Source organism: Drosophila santomea, chromosome 2R, assembly GCF_016746245.2.
Source record: "Drosophila santomea strain STO CAGO 1482 chromosome 2R, Prin_Dsan_1.1, whole genome shotgun sequence".
Lineage (NCBI taxonomy): Eukaryota > Metazoa > Arthropoda > Insecta > Diptera > Drosophilidae > Drosophila > Drosophila santomea.
In genome coordinates, this window is record NC_053017.2 from 14,067,791 (window position 1) to 14,086,409 (window position 18,619).

An 18,619-nucleotide genomic window follows, 5' to 3' on the forward strand; every position below is an offset into this window, starting at 1 on the left:
ATTCTTTCGACTTGCTCACCTGTTGACTTTTGCTGACATTTTAGCGATTCTATTTCCGTCCGAGTGCACTGTTAAAAGTATATTTACGCGCTATATTTATAATAAAACAAAATGTGGAAAATCACTTTAGACAGCATTTTAAATGCCATCTATTGTTACCAATTTTTGTATACCACTTTTCTCTTAATTAAACCTTTTTACACTTAGACCCATTTTAAATTCACGAATTATAAGAATTTTTTGCGTGTGTAGGCAAAGGTTTTTCACAGTTCCTTTCTGCATTGTTGTTCCCAAGTCTTTTTCTGCCCTTTGGCTTATTGGCCCTGTTTAGTTAGAAATGACGTCACTGCCATGCCACACATGCGAAAGTGGGAGACATGTAGCTGTCTGGGTGTCCCGCTGTTTGCAACTTTGCCGCTTGCCGTCGCCGTTAGCTTTGCAACACTGTACCCCACTGTGCGGCTTTGTTGTGGTTCTGATTATCATGTTTACTCAGCACGCAACGAACCGAAACTAGACTTATCACAGGCCTACTGGTTTAATCGCATATCGTTTGCCAGGGCGTTACTTTTGGGCACCCAGGTGGGCGTCCAGGCGAAAATGAATGAATAGCTTTATGGGCATCTTATAGTTATATATGTATGTTATATACATATATATATGTATATATATAAATATATTTCGCGCCAGACAAACGAGAGTCTTTCAGCCGTGCCAGATGGATCCGATATTCATAATTAGCACATTCTGGGCTGTCAGAAAGCCAAACAAAACAAATCAAACATCTGCCTCTGAGTTACTCGAGTTTCGATGGGAAATTCTTAAACTTTTTGCATTTTCCGACGCTGCATTGCTCTGGGATAAATGATTTTCCTCAATTTGTTTGCGACTCTGAATTATTCATGGAATTTTTTTTTACCATGCATACAATATTTTCTTGGTCACCACCACAACCGGCAGTTTAGTTATTTGTTTGTTTCTTTTTTTTGCCTTTCAGCCCAAGAACTGAATTATGCATGCATTATTTATGCGAATTGTGTCCTTATTTGAATCGGGAACTCCTTAAAAATGTAAAGCAAGTGGCGAACCACAGAGGCGGACGAGGACTAACATCCGTGGTTCAATTCTATATGTAAATTGCGTATACGCAGCGTGAGCCCAGCTGATGGACAGCTCGTTTGGCAGCTCATAAATGCAGAACATCTCCGATGGACTGTTGCTTAATTAACTGCCAGGATAATGACGATATTAAGCGGGATTATGCCAGAATTTGCGATGGCCTGGCTTACACTGATGCCCCATAAGAGTCTCCAAAGCTGGGATTACTCAATTTCTGTGTCTGAACGAGTATGCCTGCCCTTAGGGAGGATACTGCCAGGATATGTGCGGCAGTTAGGGAGCCACAATATGCTCTGGCCCGAAGCTTTCGTTTTAATTAACTGGGTTACCTTTGTGGGCCGGCCATTTCGGAGCCAAGTAATTACAACTCGTCGGCGAACTAAACAGCCAGAAGGAAAAAATCCAGAGAGAAACAGTAATAAACTAACTTTCTAAATTTAACTAAGCGAAATTTCCCAAAAGAGTGCTGTTTTACAGTTGCAAAGTATATACTTTTCTATTTATATATGAGCAATAATGTGCAGCGTAAGTACATCATTTATTTGTTTCTCTGTATGAGAAAATGCGAATTGCAGCCCAAGAACTTGTCACTGCGGGAAAACTTATTTTCCACTGGCACACTTTCCCCTAGATATGTGACAAAATCTTGCCAAGGGCGCCACTTTTGAAACTCCATCCTGACTTTATTCCCAGCTGCGTTTGAGCCAATTGCGACAATCAATTTACGCGTTCATGCTTGAATTGCTATGTCCAATTTTACATTTGCCAATTTGCAGATGGTGGCTGCAATTTCAATCAACGAATACATTGGGTGCTAAACAGCGGGAAATCTTAGGGCTGAAAAGGGCAGACACCTCGAGGCCACCAGTGGCGACAGTTTTCTTCGTTTTGCCGCTCTTGGCTGTTGATTTGTCAGATGGTCACATAAACAGGAACAAATTAATTGCAAAGTGAAGAACAGAAGAGCTGAGAAATGAGCGCCATGCGATAATTAAAAACTGTATGGGGCAAATAGCACGCGACATCTAGACAGACTATATAGCACATATATAGAAACTGAACTGAACAGAACCGAACAGAAGCGCCCAGTGTGTTGGCCACTTATTTTCATTTAGCCATGCCAACTGCCATCGATGTACTTGCGTGTCTCAGTGTGTCTCAGTGTGTGTGTTCGTGTGTGTGTGTTAGTGAGTGTGTGTGTGGACCGGAAGCGCAGCGGCATGCAAAGACGCCATAACTGCCATGACGAAACAGCAGCTGAATGTGAGGAGGGGGGGGGAGGGGAATGACCGCCGGAAAGTCCGCGGAACCTGTGCGTTTCAGAGGTTATCGGTCCTAACTCCTTGCTGACATGGCGCCAAAATCGGAGCGAGGGCGGTTCCAAAAGTGCTACGCTGCAAATGGGTCTTAGAAAAAACTTAACTAATATTTAACCAACTTATCAAGTTCTTAAGCTTAAATTTCGCTAATATTTTATTTCTATGTATCATAGTTAATTAAAAGAGCTTAAGGTATTAAGACATTCTTACATTTGCACAAGTGTTATGCCACATATGCGGTCACAATGAAGATATTGCTTATATAGGTTAGTAGACCATGAGTTATGTGTGAGTTTGTAAACGAATCTTAATGCCCCATTTGTCTGTTTGTCATCACAAACAACTCAAGCACCCCATTGCTGTGGCAAAATTTATGCGCAAACTAATTTAGCCAAAGCCGCACTCAACCCGCATAAAAATAGCTGTCCAAATTGTGCGGCGTTGGCTTTTGCTCAAGTGGCAGCAGCTCAGTTGAGCTTGGCCATTTACTCGTGGCCATATACCACACGCCAGCATCAAGAGCATCAAAGGGAGTTGGGCGGGGGCCCAAAGGATAAGGGATAACGGATTACGTGAGGTGGGCGAGCTGCTTAAAAATACCAAACAAAATATAAAACACACAAACGACGCAAGCTGTCACAGGTGGAAAAGAAAGGTTCTAGTCAGCCAGTTGTATTTGGTGGCTTATCAATGGCAATCGTGGGAGCCAAAACATTTTTATTTCGCCAAAAACACTTACACATCCTGACACACCACCACAGTTCACTATGTTGCTGTGTGTGTGTGTGAGTGAGGTCACCAAGACAAGTGCATGCGAATTCCGCGACTACATCCTCCTGCCTGCGCGCTTTTCCGAGTTTCCTTGCTGGCTGCTGGTTGGTACTCCTCGTGATTTTCCTATTTTCCCATTCACTAGCGCTTTGCCCTAGCGTTTTGCATTTGCAGTTGGCCAAATAATTTTTCACAACACACTGCACACGGTTAACATTTTCCTGCTTCTATATCCCTTTGCTATTTGCGGCGCACACACGCGAGATGAATGGGTTTTTTCAGCGGGCGCATAAAGAGGAGCATGAACGGAGTCCTTCCAGAAATTCACTTGCTGAACGGAGGGGGGCGGGAGCGGGAAGTCCCTTTGATTTTACACAGGAACGCGCGTTACGAGTGAGCGGGACGGAGAAGCGCTCCGCAGTGCCGTCCGCTGCCGTGGAGAATTTTCGCGCAACTGAACGCTCGTCGAGAGCTTTTCCCCGCTTGCTGGGCGGCGCGAGAGCTTTTGCCGTCGAGCGAAAAGCGAAATTGAGTGCAATTCGGTCGAGTGGCTGCTCAAAAGTGCCGAAAGGACGAAGGGTCCTTCAAACGGGATAAACAAGCCAGGTAAACACGATTGTCATTGGCGACTGGCGACTTTAAAGGGAAAGCTTTAATTTGCTGATCCCTTATTCATGGCAAATTCATTTGATTTAATCTTGCCATAAGCATATGCAGCAGATTTTTTAAGCCAGTCAATAAGAATGATTAACAGGATGATTAGTATATAGATGTGAGTGGGCAAACTGTAACAAATTTACCAATCAAACTACAAAAGTAAAATGGGCATAAATTTCTTTTCACCACTTCTAAAGCTTGTATAATTAATATTCTATGAATTAAGGGGTAATAAAAATATAACTTTTTAATACTTATAAATTTAAAGATTGGAAATTCTTAAAGCCAGCAAAATACCTGCTAGTAATAAAGATGTAATCATAGTGATAGTGATGATTACAGTGATCAGTGATTATATGCAGTGTAGATCTGCAATAGCAGATAACCATCGTGACTCGGACTTTCTATAAACTTCCTACAATACCCTGCAAGAAGAATAAGAGAGGCGAAAAAGAGAGAGATAACGCTTTTGACAGTTGACTTGACTGCTCGTCTTTGAGCCGAATAAAAACCGAATGAAAGCCGAATGCACGGCATAAGACGATTGCGGTTCGAGAAGTCACGAATCGAAAGCCACTGATCAGTCAGTCGGGAGTTGTGCAGCCGGTAGATCGTTGCTCCAGGATTTTTAGGCGGATTTGGTAGAAAGTTCTGCCAAAGTGTTTTAATATATCCAAAAACCGTTTGGTAACGGCATTTTTTTTTAGCAAACTATCGGCTGGTACGAGAGTTTCGATTAGGTTTGTGCTCATAGAATTGCACAAGGTAGCGGTGAGAGAGAGAGGAAATCCAAGAGACCGGTAAGTGGGAATGCTGCATAGTCGGCTGGTGCGGCCTCTCCGCTGATTCGCGAACGCCATTATGGCAGGAAAACGAAACTACCGTTATCAGCTCGATTTCCAGTGCCTTGCACTTTATACTTTCGCTTCCCTGCTCTGCTCCCCCTCCTACTCTTCCCTTTCACACCGCCTTCCTCACTCGCCGAAGAGCGGACTTCTGCACTTCCATCATCTCGTTACACTGGCTAACAGGATTTCGCTTCGATTCATTCCAGTGCGGCATGTGTGGCCGAATGTTTTTAATTTTGCATTTTATGGGAGAGGGAACAAGATACACTTTGATCCCGAGAACAAATTTTTGTGATAATTTTATTATTTTTGTTATTTTATTGAGCATTCGCGTATTTTCTGGGCGATGCAATAAGCGCTATAAATATCAAATAATTGACTGTTATGCTTGTGTAACTTTATATTATACAGCACGCCAGATTTCTTTCATCGCGCCAAGAATGGGAATGCGATGCTATCAATTTGAAAAGTAATTTATGTGCTCACAAGTGCGATAGGTATTATTTGAAATCACCAATAACCTAACTAGTAACCTCACCCACACAACGATTATTGTGATCTCCGAGACGGAGATCTCCCGTAATCAATGATTGGAACTATTCCGCCGGTCACAATCGTACAAAGTTCGGATCGTCTAATTATAAAATACTTAATTTGTTTTGATTGTTGTTGCTGATTCTGCAGCTAGGTCTTCTTAATTTTTGCCGTTAGTCATTGTCGGCGGAAGGCATTAGCTATGCATAGTATTAACATACATATAGCGACTATAAGTTTTGCCAGACGGCAGCAACAAAAAACAAAAGCAATCCTCCATCCGAAACTCAAACAAGTGCGAAGTTCCGATCCGCTCCGATAAGCGATCCACTTTCGGTTCCTCCTCCGGCAGACGACCTCGCATCGTCAGGTTTATTAATAAGGTATTACCGTACTATCCGCTTGTTCAGCTCCTAATCACGCGGCAATCCCGAATTTATGGCAGCTCTAGTAATTGCCGAGAATTAAATCGCTATTAAGTCGAATTATAAACAAGATTGCTCAGTACAACCACAATGTGTACTAAAAAGTGCATATACAGTGCAACATTAATATTTGAACCTGTTGTTTTATGATTTGTATCACAGATTAGGCAGATATAAAAGTAGTTTTCTACATTTCATAGGAAAGTTCTTAGTTCTTATCGCACTACCAATAGCTTTAGTTATAAATACATAGCCCTAATATAATAAGATATCTATATATTATATAGAATCAGCAAGATGGCACAAGATACGAAGACGGTGGCGGCAGCCAAGGATCAAAACCAACGAGACCATATCGACGAGGAAGAAGTCATCGAACTCCACAAGTCACGCAGCTTCTACGACCGGGTTCGCGAACAGGCCGAGAGATTTGCCAGCACGCAAATTGGCCAATTCGTGATCGAAAGGGCCGATAAAGCCCTGGCGATGATCGAGGATACTGCCAAGTGGAGTCTTCCGCAAGGTATGAAAAGATCAAATACTTTATTAAAAAATATATCATTATCATTATAAAATGAGATCATTCATCTTATAAATATATTAACATGGTATTTACTCCAAATTATAGAAAAGTCTGCCGTTCCCTTGGAACGCCCCTTGCCCTGGGCTGCATTCCTGATGCTCATCGTCCTGCTGCGGCTCACACGCATTTGGTTGTCGCTTGGAGCCCTGATGATCGGCAATGGTCCGATATCACCCACGGACATGGTCTACTTCATACAGACCAGACGCCGCAAGCTGCGGGCCATTCGCGTTCATGGCCTTAAGGTGATGAGGCGGCGCCAGCAGGAGGTGTCCTATGGCAGTGGCAAGGGTCTGACTCAGAAGCTCAATCAGTGGTTCTCCCGAGCCATGTGCCGTCCAGGAGTTCAGCAGGATAGCAGCAGTCGCCGGGTGTTTGTCCGCCATTCGGAGCAGGTAAGTTTGAGAATTAGCATTGGATTAGATTTTAAATCATTAATAAATGTATAAATTGCTGATGCAGGGACTAAGCAATTCGGTGGCTAAGCGCCCTCGGGAGGAGGACTGCAATGCCGATGCCGATGCCAACCTGACCATCGACCAGATGCTGGCCAAGTATGCCAACGAGAATTCCGAGGATGACTCCGACTTTGTGCCCAACGAGGAGGAGGAGGATAGCAGCAGCAGTAGCAGCAGCGGTGGTAGCGATTCCGAATCCGGCTCCAGCGAAGGAATAAGCAGCGGCGATGTGGATGAGGTTGTCAGCCAGGTGGGATACACTTAAGCCCCTAACTTAGTACTTCATTTACCTCCTGATTTACCCCGTAGGCCAAGCCGAAATCAGCTGGAGCGGTGGTGGAAAACGGAGTGCACAAGGCCGAGGAGAAGGAAAACGATAAGGGAAAACTGAACGTAACGACAACCAGCAATGGCAACAACGACAAGGAGCAGGCGGAAGTTGGTAATGGACATTGAACATTATTAAGACTCTTGTGCGTAGCCCCCTAAGTCTAGGTTAACTCCAAGTATCGATTATCGAATTAAGCGTTGATGAAAACTGAACTTGAAACGTTGTCATGAAATACAATACAATACCGTTGCAACAATACACCAAAACTCGTCTCCTCGAGAACTCGACTCAGTAATTTCCGTAGATCATCCATTCATTTGCAGGCCCCAAAAAGAACAAATTCGAAAGTTGCCACCAAGCCTCTTGTGAGTTTGGCCCACCTCGTTTCATTTCCTTCCCGTTGCCCTGACCTCGAATCTCTCTCTGTTTCTCCCCCGTTCCCATCCGAATGATAACGATAGCCACTGCTGCCCCCCAGCCGGATGAGGAGTGGAAATCTTCGCCAGGACACATGAGCGCCGCCGTGATGAGCACCCGACTGTACAACAATACCGCCGCTGCAGGTAACTCACGCGTGAATCGCACCACGTCGCCCAATTAACATTTTAACGTTAGTATTTTGTCTCTGTTTCTGTTACTCCGTGCATGTGTTCAAACACAACAGCCACCACTGATCCTGATCCCCAACCAGAGCCTGACAATCAGCCCGAACCCGAATCCGAATCCGAAATCCCATCCGAACCTCCATCCCACTCCCAACAACCCTCAACCGATGAAACCGATGACGATGCCGAGGACAGTTGCAGCACCAGTGGCAGTAGTCAAACCGGGATCACTGTCTACCGGGCCGATGAAAACCAGCCGGATACCCAAACTGCACAGATACTCGAGATTGCCGCCACGATAATTGATTCACATCTATCCAACTATCCCACTGTTGACACCCTAACTCCTGCCACCTCCTCCGAAGACATATTCTATAGCCCAATCGGTGTGTGTTCTTCAACTATCCAAGTTCCTTATGTGCTAACTAGTGCACTTTATGTTTTTAAGTATTTGTATTATGTTATAAAGAGAAGTCTCTTTCCCCATTTAGGTTCACCCACTTGCTTCAATACTAGCCTAGGAAGCCAGGCGCTCCACAAGCGGGCCAGCATTCAATCCGTCCTGGGCAAGTAATTAAAGAGCATTACCCATTTGTTAGCTGTCTAATAGCACTGTGTTCCTCAGCCCACTCCACGCCCACGACGGAGGTGAGAGATCAACCCACTGAAGAGGCAAACCAATCGGTGCCCCAAACACCTGAGACCGAGAAAACTCAACCGCAAACTCCGAAGGATGTCCATAATCAGAATCAGCAGCAAAATCAACAGCAGCGTCAACGCAATCATCCCCACCAACGCTATCGTGGTCGCAATCGCCGCTAGTCCTTGGAGGGATATCCTTGTCATATCATTCGATTTTCCTCCTAGCCAGCTAGCCGTTCTTCTATTTTTTTACATTCCCATATTGTTAGTGAATACTGCGAGTAAATCTCTGAACTTAACCGGTAGTCTGTACTTGAGCTTACGATAAACATATCACATTGAATCACCGACCGACTGGTTCCAATTTGAAGCGAATATCACCACAGGGTGCCAGGATAATGGTGCTCTCATATTCCATCGCAGTTTCAGGCACCCAGCTGACCTTGTAGTTGCGCAAAAGTCGCGCCAGGAGCGTTTCGATCTCCAGCTCCGCAATCCTTTTGCCAATACAGGTGCGAGGTCCAAAGCCAAATGGCAGGTATACGAAGGGGTTACGGGTTCGGGCTGCTGGACAAGCCTGGATATCCGGTGCCAAGTCGGACTTGAGCCAACGTTCCGGTAGGAACTCGGAGCTCTGGGCAAAGTAGTCATCGCTGTTGGACAGCTCCAGGACACCCATCAGGACACCAGTGCCACGTGGCACCTGATAGCCCGACAGCACAAGATCCTTAGGTGTTATGCGAAAGTTTCCCGGCGTAATGGAGGTGATACGCAGACCCTCCTTGATGCAGGCTCTCAGATAAGGCATGTTCTTGGTATTCACATCAGTCAGGGAGTCCTTGGGCGAGGGCATTATGCGGTGAAGCTCCCGACGAAGTTGCTCCTGCTTGGATGGATTGCGAGCCAAGTGATAGAGGATAGTCAGGCATGCTGATGATGTCTAAAAGAAAGCATTTAGTTGTAAATCCTGCCGTCTATGTTATATCTCATACCGTATCGATTCCAGCCATTAGCATGTCCATAACCATTGTCACAGCCACCTTCTTGTTGAGTGCCAGCAACTGCTCCAAAACGCATTTGGTCTTACGGTCCTCATCGTTACCAAAGCGCTTCATTGCCGTCTCTATGTAATTCGAGGTAATCTCGGTAATATCGTCGTAAGTTTTAAGAAACTTTCGAAAGCCAGCGGTTTTATAAAAAGGCCAAATGGAGGGCTGCACATCATACTGGAAGCTATAGTTAAAAAAGTCACCCATATGTTTAGCCAGAAGATCGGCATTGGAATCGGGATTATCACTAAGTAAACCCATGCGGGTGTTCAGTGCCACAAAGCTAATGGACTCGAAGGCCCACATCTTCAGCTGATTGTGAAAGTCAGTACTCAGGGTGTGGGTCTCTGGATTCCTTTGAGTTTCCAATCTAAAAAGAAAAGAGTAAAATGGTTTTAAATGCTTTTGATATGGGTAACTCCTACTTGTCTATAAACTCCTTGGATATCTGGTCAAGTTGCGGTAGATTTTGCCGCACATTCTGAACTTTCATAAGAACGGGATTAACCTTGTTGCGAATATCAGCCCAGTCCTGACCCTGACTAGAAATAAATCATTTTAATATACATTCCCTTTCATCAGATATTAGCTTACTCAGATACCAAACCACCAACACCCTTAAAGACATCGGGTCTGTGAGTCTTGCGATAGTAGTTCAAGCTCTCCAGACCGATGCGAATGGGCCAAACACCCTCGTTGCGGTAGGTCATCTCGAAGTCCTCGGGATTGTAAGTGAAGACTACGTTTGGTTTTCCCATCATTCCGGGAATGCAGTATATATCCCCGTACATCTCCCTCATGCGGCGGTTCATCTGAATCAAGTTTGTATTGCGGAGCGCTCCTATGGGATTATTGGGTAATATTTACTGATATGATATAAAATTTTTAGCCGAATAGCTCACCGCCTGGCATGAAAAAGGATAACATTCTCAAGGCGCTTGGTCCAGGTATTTCTCCATACGGCCTGGCCTGTTGCCATTTCGCATCTATGCGTGGCGTCGAAGTGTCCGCAAGTTCCAACTGGGTCTGCCGAATTATATAATCATTGTTTGTAAACAAATTTGTGCTCATCAAAAGCTCTTGCTCAAGTTATTACCTGCTGACTGAGAGTTCCACCAACAGATAGTTTCCTATTAATCCACAGCTGACTGCAAGGAACGTTTCGGTTGAAAAATTTGTTAGAATGTTTCCACATTCTTAGTGTATTTAAGCTGACTGTTTTTAAACTGTATATATTATTTATATACTATATAAAAGCTTGTAATTAGAAAACAGCCGGAACAAAAATGTACTTGAACTGCAACCGGTGGCGAGAACTTGCCAACTGAAACTAAAACTAGAGAAAATTTATTGCGCCGATTAAGCTTTTTCTCTAGAAATTAGAAAACAGAATTTTAGCTTTTCTCTACACTGCAAAGAAAAGGTTTAAGTTTACAGGAAAATAAATTATATAGAATATATCAAGGTTGACTTCATAATCTATGCCCAAGCATTTATGTTAAATCTATGTATTTTACTTTAAGCTTACACAGGTTTGTGTCCAAAACCTGTAGAAGCTTTCTACGCAAAAAAATACATGTGTGTAAAATGTATAAATTGAGTTCCCCTGAAATAAAAGCAAAATCTATCAGCAGATTTTCCGTTTTTCGAATTACATTTATTTATTGCATGCGTAAAATTTTCCATAGCATAAAATGTTGATTCTTGTTGGTTTTCTTACAATTTGTTGAATTTCTATACGATTTAGTTTCGTTATTAGTTGGTTTATTTTTGTGTGTGTGTTTGTTTTTTTTTTCAATTTTGGAATATTTTTTTATATGTATGTACATTGAAAGTTTGAATAAGTTGTAAGAGTTGAGTTATCGTTAGAGTTTAAGTTAAAGTTAAAGAAATAGAGAGTTGATTTTTAAGGTACATTATAGTTGTTGAGTTTTGCACGTTCAATTTAAGTAGACAATACATCAATAATATCAATTATATCAATATATATCAATATCAATGGAGGATCTAGAGTTGAGTTAAACTTTTGATATGTATTTCGTATGCAATTGGCTTAGTTCAAGTTAGAGGACAAAATGTGACTACAAATTGCTCTTTGAGTTTGAGTATATTAATATATAATTTCGCATTACTATAATATATATTTTAAAACGGAAATTGGTTCCATTTTGGGTTTTCTTTCCTGGATTTCGGTTAATGTACTTTACGCATCTGTATAAAAATATAAACAAATTAGAAATGTTCGTTGTCTTTGCTACTATATTTGTTTTCGCTTGGTTTACACAATTCAATACAACTCAGTGACTGACACAAAAAAAAAAATAAGTAGGAGAATAAAATATTCTGCGGAGGACCTTCAGTCTTGCTTTGAATTTATATTGCTTGGTTTGTTTCATTTGTTTCGTGGTTCCATTGTCGCTAGGAGATCAGCATTGGATGTATATGAGGAGATGCACTGTAAAAACAAAGTTTATACATTCCATAGTCTATTTTCTGTTTAGTATTGATTAAGCGCTAGTCGAGCTCTGTGCTGAAGATCCCTATGAACTGGTACTCAAACCTAATAGGTATTAATACGTACACATATCTCCATGGACAGTGTCTGTGTGTATAAGTTTGTGTAAACCGAAATTGGATGGAAATGGATCGTCACGGAAAGTATTAGCCTAGGTTAAGTTTTTCACATTGAGTTTGATATGCATATGAAATGTTTAAACGTTAGCCAAACAGCTGATAAGTGTGTGTACATATATATATATATATATATTTAATATGTGTATCTATAGGTAGAGTTGCCGTAATTGATATGGATTTCTCTCGTTAGGAATACAAAATAATCTGGCTTAAAAATGCATTAAAAAACTATCTTTGATAAACCTAACACTAAGTGGGTGCAGTATAATTATCTAAACAGACATAACTATTCTTTGTTTTAGGCAGTGCGATATTAACCTAGAATACGGCTATATTCAACTAGAAGTTTGTCTATGACGATTCCGTGACACATCGCTCACTACAAACTAGGTCAAAATCAAAGTCATTTACAACAAATTTGATGCTCGACTTACTGCCTACGATACGTTATTCATATATATATATATATAGAGAGGCTTGTATATTTATTTCTTTTGTATATTTGCCGACGTTTGCAGCTGATATGTTTCGATTTCATGGTTGGTTTAGCTTTTGATATGTAACATACGCACCAATTGCATTAGTTCAATCATATTCAGTATTCAAGTTGCTTGAGGACCTCGAGTACCCCTGATATGTATGTTGTGTATAAACTACACTATATTATACTATATACTATTTACTATGCAATGCTATGATAAACGTGATATGTTTAGTTTTGCTCATGTTTCTGTACGCACACATTTAATTCAGCCGACTGTTAGTCTAAATACATTTTGAATTGCCACTTCACTCCTAATTTCCATATCCATATCCATATCCATATCCCTCTCTCCCCCTCTCCTGCATCGTTCATCTGCATATATGTATATCCACAAGCACCCATCGCAATCATTTTCAATTTGTCCTATGCTTACATGCTATAAAATCACATTTAGTTGCTTAATTAATTTTTATCCTCTCGAACTGTTCACTCCTATTCACTCTTATTCACTCACACACACACACGCACACATATGCACGCACGAAGAGGGAGAATGAATATGTAGAACACAAACAGACGTAGAAAACGTGTAACCTTCGAAGTTCGAACATCATGTAGATATTGCTTTTCATTTCGCTACATATATACTCGTACTATATGTATATTGTATATATGTATATACGACATGTATGCCCCATTCATGCACACACATTTTCATGGCCTGCTGCACAGCAAAATGCGTGCAGTTTATTTTAGTATATATTTTTTTTATGCGGATCCTTGTTCCTTCGCTGGTTCTTTGCTGCTGCAAAGGCAAATTTGCATGTGGTGATGGTGATGGTGATTGTGATGGGGATCGGGTTGGGGACGGGTATGGGGATGGCAAGTGGGTGGCTGGGCTGGCCCGGGAAAATAGGAATGCAATTTTTCAATACGCGCACATAATTGAACTGTCAGAGTAGCTCGACTCGGCCAGGCAGAAATACTGCGCTCCGCCTCCCGCAAAAGTGTGCAACGGAAAAGGGCAAATGAAAGTCCTGGAAAACTTTGCACGTTTTTTTCTTTTTTTGCCATCGACCGCTTTTCCTTGTAATTAAATTGGCTGCACTGTGACCCAAACGTTTGACCAACTGCAGATTTATTGGCAGCCAGGCCAGCCAATTTACTCCTCCGGCCAGCCGAGATCCTCGCCCACCAGCTCGTAGAATCGCTGATTGTACTCGGCGAAGAACTTTCGCAATCTGGAGACCACCACGGGATCCACATGCGGGTGCTTCCTGCCCTTCGTCTCCCGGAGACAGCGATCCCCGTTGTCGTAGCGCAGACAGTAGAAGCCCTTGGTCTCGTTGAAGTAGAAGTGCTCGCTATTCACCCGATGCTCAATGCCTGAAATTAACAAATAAATGTAGTGCAAATTAATAACAATAGAATAAACATACAAGCAAGTTTTAAAAGCATTTAAAAGTATTAGTTAGAGTTGTAGAACAAACATAGCTGCAATCACAGAGCGCACTTCAAAAGTTACTCACCCAGGAAGGCCTCGATGCGTTTCAGCTGAGAAACCGGATCCTCGATGAGGCGATCCCCATTGACCACCAGTAGCTGCTCCCGCGGAAAGACCTCCAGCCAGCGATGGAGGTGGACATGGTACATGGAGATGCTGAGCGGTCGATAAGCCTCGTTAACGGTGCCATTGGGAAATATGGCCAGCTCCTCAAAGGACCTGCGAACGGGTTGAAAGGCAGGCGAGGGGATTTAAGTCTTCCTTTCGACAACGATGGCAAATTGAATTGCCAGCAGCTGCAAATGAGCAGCTCCCCACTTCCCCAACTCCCCCCACTCCCCACTCCAGCTGGACGACCATGTTAAACAGAGTCCTTGGCTCCTTTGGCTACCCTACCCTCCCTCCCCATCCTGCGCCACACACCCTCTGTCAACAAGTGAGGCCGCAAGAAGAAAGTTTCACCAGCCAGAGCCAGAGCCAGAGCCAAGGACAAGAGTCGCATTTTGGGCAACTTTCATTTGCAGTTTGCATTTCATTTGCATGTCAAGCAGCAGCAGCGAAAGGGGAGAGGGGGGAGCACGGGGAAATGGCTCAGTTCGGTTCACTTACTTGGCTGCCATTTGGGCGGCGCTCGCCATTGGCGACATTGTAGTCGTGGTCATCGCAGCTCCAACGACACCGCCGCCAACACTGCCCGACACTGCCTGTCTCCTGGCCAGCGAAGAAGATACCGTTCTGCCTTTGGTCTCCTTGGCGCCCGCCCCACTGCCGCCCACCAGGGCATTGTCATAGCCACGGGCCGACTGCAGTTTGGCATACAGCAGTGATTGTGTTGGCATCTTGGCAGCTGCGGTCCCACTTCCTCCACTTCCTCCACCACCTGCTCCACCGCCCGAACTCTCCCTTGGAGTAGGTGGATCCTTGTCGGCCAACGGCAGAATGGCAGTGGCCGCATGGCTACGCAGCTGCGTGTAGTCCGAAATGGCCCGGGTCACCGGCTCCCGGACAATCAGCAGCAGCTTGATGCTCGCATTCATGGCCCGGACGCGTTCCGGCACCTGGAATATATGAAGAGTCAGGAAGCATATTTTTAATAGGGCTTATTAAACGAGAAATATGTTGCAAGTATACTACGCAGAAGAACAGAGGAACACACTGAAACTGAAAGCTAGCTTTCATATAGCGATCGATTAAATGAAAGAAGATAAGCTTGCATAAAATATACGCTTATATGCGCATTTTCAGTAGAGCTAAATATACAAACGAATTTGAGTTAATAACATTGGTTTAAGGCATTTTGCCAAAATGAAATATTATAAAATTCAAAATGCACTAATGAAAAGCAGAAAACTTATTTACCCAAAACGTATAGTTTTTGCCTTATTATTTTATGCAAATATAAAAACAACCCGTCATATTTGGCGGAATAACAAAAATAATGAAAATGCCATGCGCTAAAAAGCGCATGAAAAAGACTTTAATTAAGTTGCGAGCTTGAACGGAAAAACGATATTTAATCCAAATAAACAGCATGTGCTTGAATATTTAAAGAAATGAAATGCAGTTGGCAATAATAATGAGGCTTTTCTGCAGTTATTTTCGATATTTTCTCAAGGTGGGCAGGTGTGTAAAGCTGATGCATCTGATGCTGAGCCTTCCTGCCTTCTTTCCAATTAATGAATTTATGCCGTGTACTTGCCAACACAATCGATAATAATTGCAAACTCTGGGCTGCTACATTTTCAGAGGAACTTGGTCGCCTACCCCCCTTTTGTTGGCTTTAATTTGCAGCCTTTTGTGGCAGCCACGCCCCCTGCCAGTCCCGTCATTCGCCCCCTGCTGCTGCACTTCCGCAGCAAGTGTGCTGTGAACAATTTAATTAAGCCGGAAAATATTGCCGTACAATGTTGGCAGAACGAGTCCATAGTCCATAGTCGCCGACTCCGGCGGGGTCCTTGAATTTGCCACGTTGTATAAATAGCCTCGCAAATGGGCGGAACGAGCCGAGTAAATAAAATTAATCAATTTCAATAAGAGCCACCAGGCCGTGCAACAAGTTCATAACTTTTTTCTGTGTTTCTCAATATTGTATTTTCTTTTGTTTTTTTTTTTTGCCTTGGTCGCCTGGGCACTCAAGCGTTTCAGAATTATTCACGTTGATGAACCATTTGCAGTTCGCATTTGGCCCCATGGGTATATGCATTTCGCTGCATCTTTAATGCAGCCAAAATGCATTTGACATATCAGAAGGGATATCAGGGAGCAGTTTCGTGGGTTTCAGTTTTGAGGCCAAAGTGCACCCCCGAGAAATGAATGCATTATTTATGCTGCTCCACAGGATAATTTGACATTTTGCGCCCAGGGAGCTCCGTTTTCGGTGGCATTAGCTCCCCATCCCCGCTTCCATCTCAATAAATATTAATAACAACATTAATGAAGATTTATGTGAATCACTGGAGTGGTAGGAGCTGCGACATCCAAGGCCCGCATCAAAATGCCAGACAAATTGAAATGCTGCCTCAACTGCTGCAGTTGAGCGACGGCGACAAGGCAGTTAAAATTGAAATGGAACTGGATAAAATATTGCCGTGTCAGGTGGATAGTGGATGCTAGGTAACTTGAACCACCCACTTCACCCACTTGATTCACCTTGGCCCGTGTGTGGCACATGCAACTTCCGGCTCGCAGCGAAATTGCATCAGGCCAAAAACCCAATTTTGTGACACTCTGCGGGCTGGGCAACAAATACAAGGCGACCGGAAAAGAAACAATAATAAAACCAGGCCCAAACCAGGCGATTCAGTGTTGGGGTGTTAGACCTGTAGCCGTTTGCCAAATGAATTTGCAAACATTTCCGCTCCGGCTCCCGACATGAACACGGAAATTGGCTGGGACATGGCCAGCGTTTCAGTTTAATTTGATAGATGGCCAGCCAGCTGCAGAAGTAGTAGTAGTGCTAAACTGGCAGACAGTTAATTAATAATTATGGCCTGGCCGAGAGAAAGGCAATCCTAATTGCCAATTAGAGATCAAAGCGTAACGAAATGAAAATGGAAAAATTGAACTAGAAACACTACTCACCTCTGGCGACACAAAGTAGCTGGGACTCTTCTCGATGGTGATCTGGCCACGGAATGAGTGCGGCATCTTCTTGCGATACCACTCCAGACCCTTCAGGTAATTCTCGTCCCGGTCGAAGAAGTGCACCTCGCCGCCGGCCTTCTGGATACGCGGATGCAGGTAGAGCATCTCCAGCAGCGCCCGTGTTCCACACTTTCGCACACCGATGATGAGTGCCTGGGTGCGGAAGTCAGGCCCAAAGAACACGAACATGCAAATTGCAGCAATTAGTCGGGGTACCAAACTGACTGCCACCACATACTAGCCACATACATACAGGGTAACTACATAGTTACCATGAAAGGCATGTAAGTCAACTTAGTATGTATGTGGATCTGGTTTGTGCTAGTTTAAAACATGTTACTGTGGCCTCATTACTCTATTTTCCGTCTCAATAAAAGTGGGTACATTAATTAACAATTCCTGGCTATATTGTAGGCAAACTATTTAAGAATTTATCAAATGTACTCAGCACTTACCTGTGGCAAACGTCGACTGGTTTTGGGAAAGTGCACACGGCTGGAGGGAAAGACCATCGGATGGCTGAGCTGATTGGAGCTGGGCACGGGCTTCACGAACACCGGCAGATGATTGGATGCGCCACCACCGCCGGCGGAGGAGAATGAGTTGCCGTTGGAACTGGACGACGACGAGGATGAGGAGGAGGAGGAGGATGCCAGTGATGATGCGGAGGCGGCCATGGATAGTCGATGCCTTTCGTGGACAGCCTGTGCCGCTTGGATGTTGTACACGGCACTGTCGTACAGGACGTGGAAGGTGAGGAACAGTGAGATCAACATGACCGTAAGGAAGACGACGGCCAATTTGGGACGGGACACGCCCACCACCAGGATGCAGTCCGTGGGCGAGGTATCAGGACCCGCCGGCCGCATTGCCGATTTCGGTAGCCATCTATTAAAGGGAAGGATAGAGAAGACATCGATTAGGATTTGGTTTTGGTTACAGCTAATTAGATAGCCCCTTCCTGAGCGTGCTGACTAATTAGGGCTGACGGTTTCGCAGCACTTTCTGCTCAACCCACTGCAGTGCACTGCTGCTAACTCCCGTTTTCCGGCTGCCTTTAGATAAATTAGCAAGACGACACTCTGGACGCAGTACTCCATTTGCAGCCGCCACCTGAACGCTCACGTCCGGCGGCGCTTAAGCGAATTCCATTATAAACGTTTCCGCTTAGACCGCAACAAACACGGGAAACACTGGCAGCATTATTATGAGCACCACATTGCAGCGCACTAGGCGTATACGTAACGTGGCCTAATGGATGACTTCATTTGCAGCATGCCGCAGCTGCACGGTGTATGGTGTATGGTGCACGGTGTACGGTGTACGGGTGAGCAGGTGGTCAGGTGACAGAAGGAGCTGCTGCCAGTCTGCGGCTAAGTGCAATTTCATATACGGAGTGTGCGGGGGAAAAGGCATAGCAAAGTGATGGTGTTAGTGTTGGGGAGCAGGGCATGGGGCATGAGGCGTGGCTGGAAAAGTGTGGCAACTGGTGGCTTTGCCTATGGAGCTACC

General features: G+C 44.0%; 3 protein-coding genes across 15 annotated transcripts in view; 1 reads left to right on the forward strand and 2 right to left on the reverse strand.

The window, feature by feature from the left end:
- The first annotated feature begins 4,431 nt into the window (after nucleotides 1-4,431).
- LOC120445358 (flocculation protein FLO11) lies at nucleotides 4,432-8,591 on the forward strand. Of its 11 annotated transcripts, none has more exons than XM_039625703.2 (10): nucleotides 4,432-4,666; nucleotides 5,961-6,196; nucleotides 6,302-6,651; nucleotides 6,719-6,964; nucleotides 7,024-7,156; nucleotides 7,369-7,410; nucleotides 7,507-7,608; nucleotides 7,710-8,036; nucleotides 8,142-8,216; nucleotides 8,276-8,591. In XM_039625703.2, the coding sequence occupies exons 2-10, from the start codon at nucleotides 5,971-5,973 to the stop codon at nucleotides 8,470-8,472; spliced, it is 1,698 nt and encodes a 565-aa protein (XP_039481637.1). In that variant the 5' UTR covers nucleotides 4,432-4,666; nucleotides 5,961-5,970; the 3' UTR covers nucleotides 8,473-8,591. The 11 variants fall into 11 exon arrangements, with proteins under 11 accessions (XP_039481637.1, XP_039481641.1, XP_039481639.1 ...); XM_039625707.2 differs by having other exon boundaries at nucleotides 4,433-4,666; nucleotides 8,142-8,220; nucleotides 8,276-8,469; XM_039625705.1 differs by lacking the exon at nucleotides 7,369-7,410 and having other exon boundaries at nucleotides 4,433-4,666.
- On the reverse strand, nucleotides 8,579-10,655 carry LOC120445359 (probable cytochrome P450 12b2, mitochondrial). The gene is made up of 6 exons (XM_039625717.1): nucleotides 10,438-10,655; nucleotides 10,244-10,367; nucleotides 9,936-10,182; nucleotides 9,767-9,883; nucleotides 9,285-9,711; nucleotides 8,579-9,232 (listed from the first exon to the last, which is right to left on the reverse strand). The coding sequence occupies exons 1-6, from the start codon at nucleotides 10,534-10,536 to the stop codon at nucleotides 8,636-8,638; spliced, it is 1,611 nt and encodes a 536-aa protein (XP_039481651.1). The 5' UTR covers nucleotides 10,537-10,655; the 3' UTR covers nucleotides 8,579-8,635.
- A 327-nt stretch (nucleotides 10,656-10,982) lies between these two features.
- Nucleotides 10,983-18,619, reverse strand: part of LOC120446956 — a 46,018-nt gene continuing 38,381 nt past the window's right edge. For all 3 annotated transcript variants that reach the window (XM_039628211.2, XM_039628210.2, XM_039628212.1), the window contains 5 exons: nucleotides 17,563-17,995; nucleotides 17,045-17,260; nucleotides 14,573-15,021; nucleotides 13,989-14,182; nucleotides 10,983-13,845 (listed from right to left, as the gene is read on the reverse strand). In XM_039628211.2, the coding sequence (XP_039484145.1) occupies nucleotides 13,622-13,845; nucleotides 13,989-14,182; nucleotides 14,573-15,021; nucleotides 17,045-17,260; nucleotides 17,563-17,995 (1,516 nt within the window). In that variant the 3' untranslated portion in view covers nucleotides 10,983-13,621. The remainder of the gene's footprint in view (nucleotides 13,846-13,988; nucleotides 14,183-14,572; nucleotides 15,022-17,044; nucleotides 17,261-17,562; nucleotides 17,996-18,619) is intronic.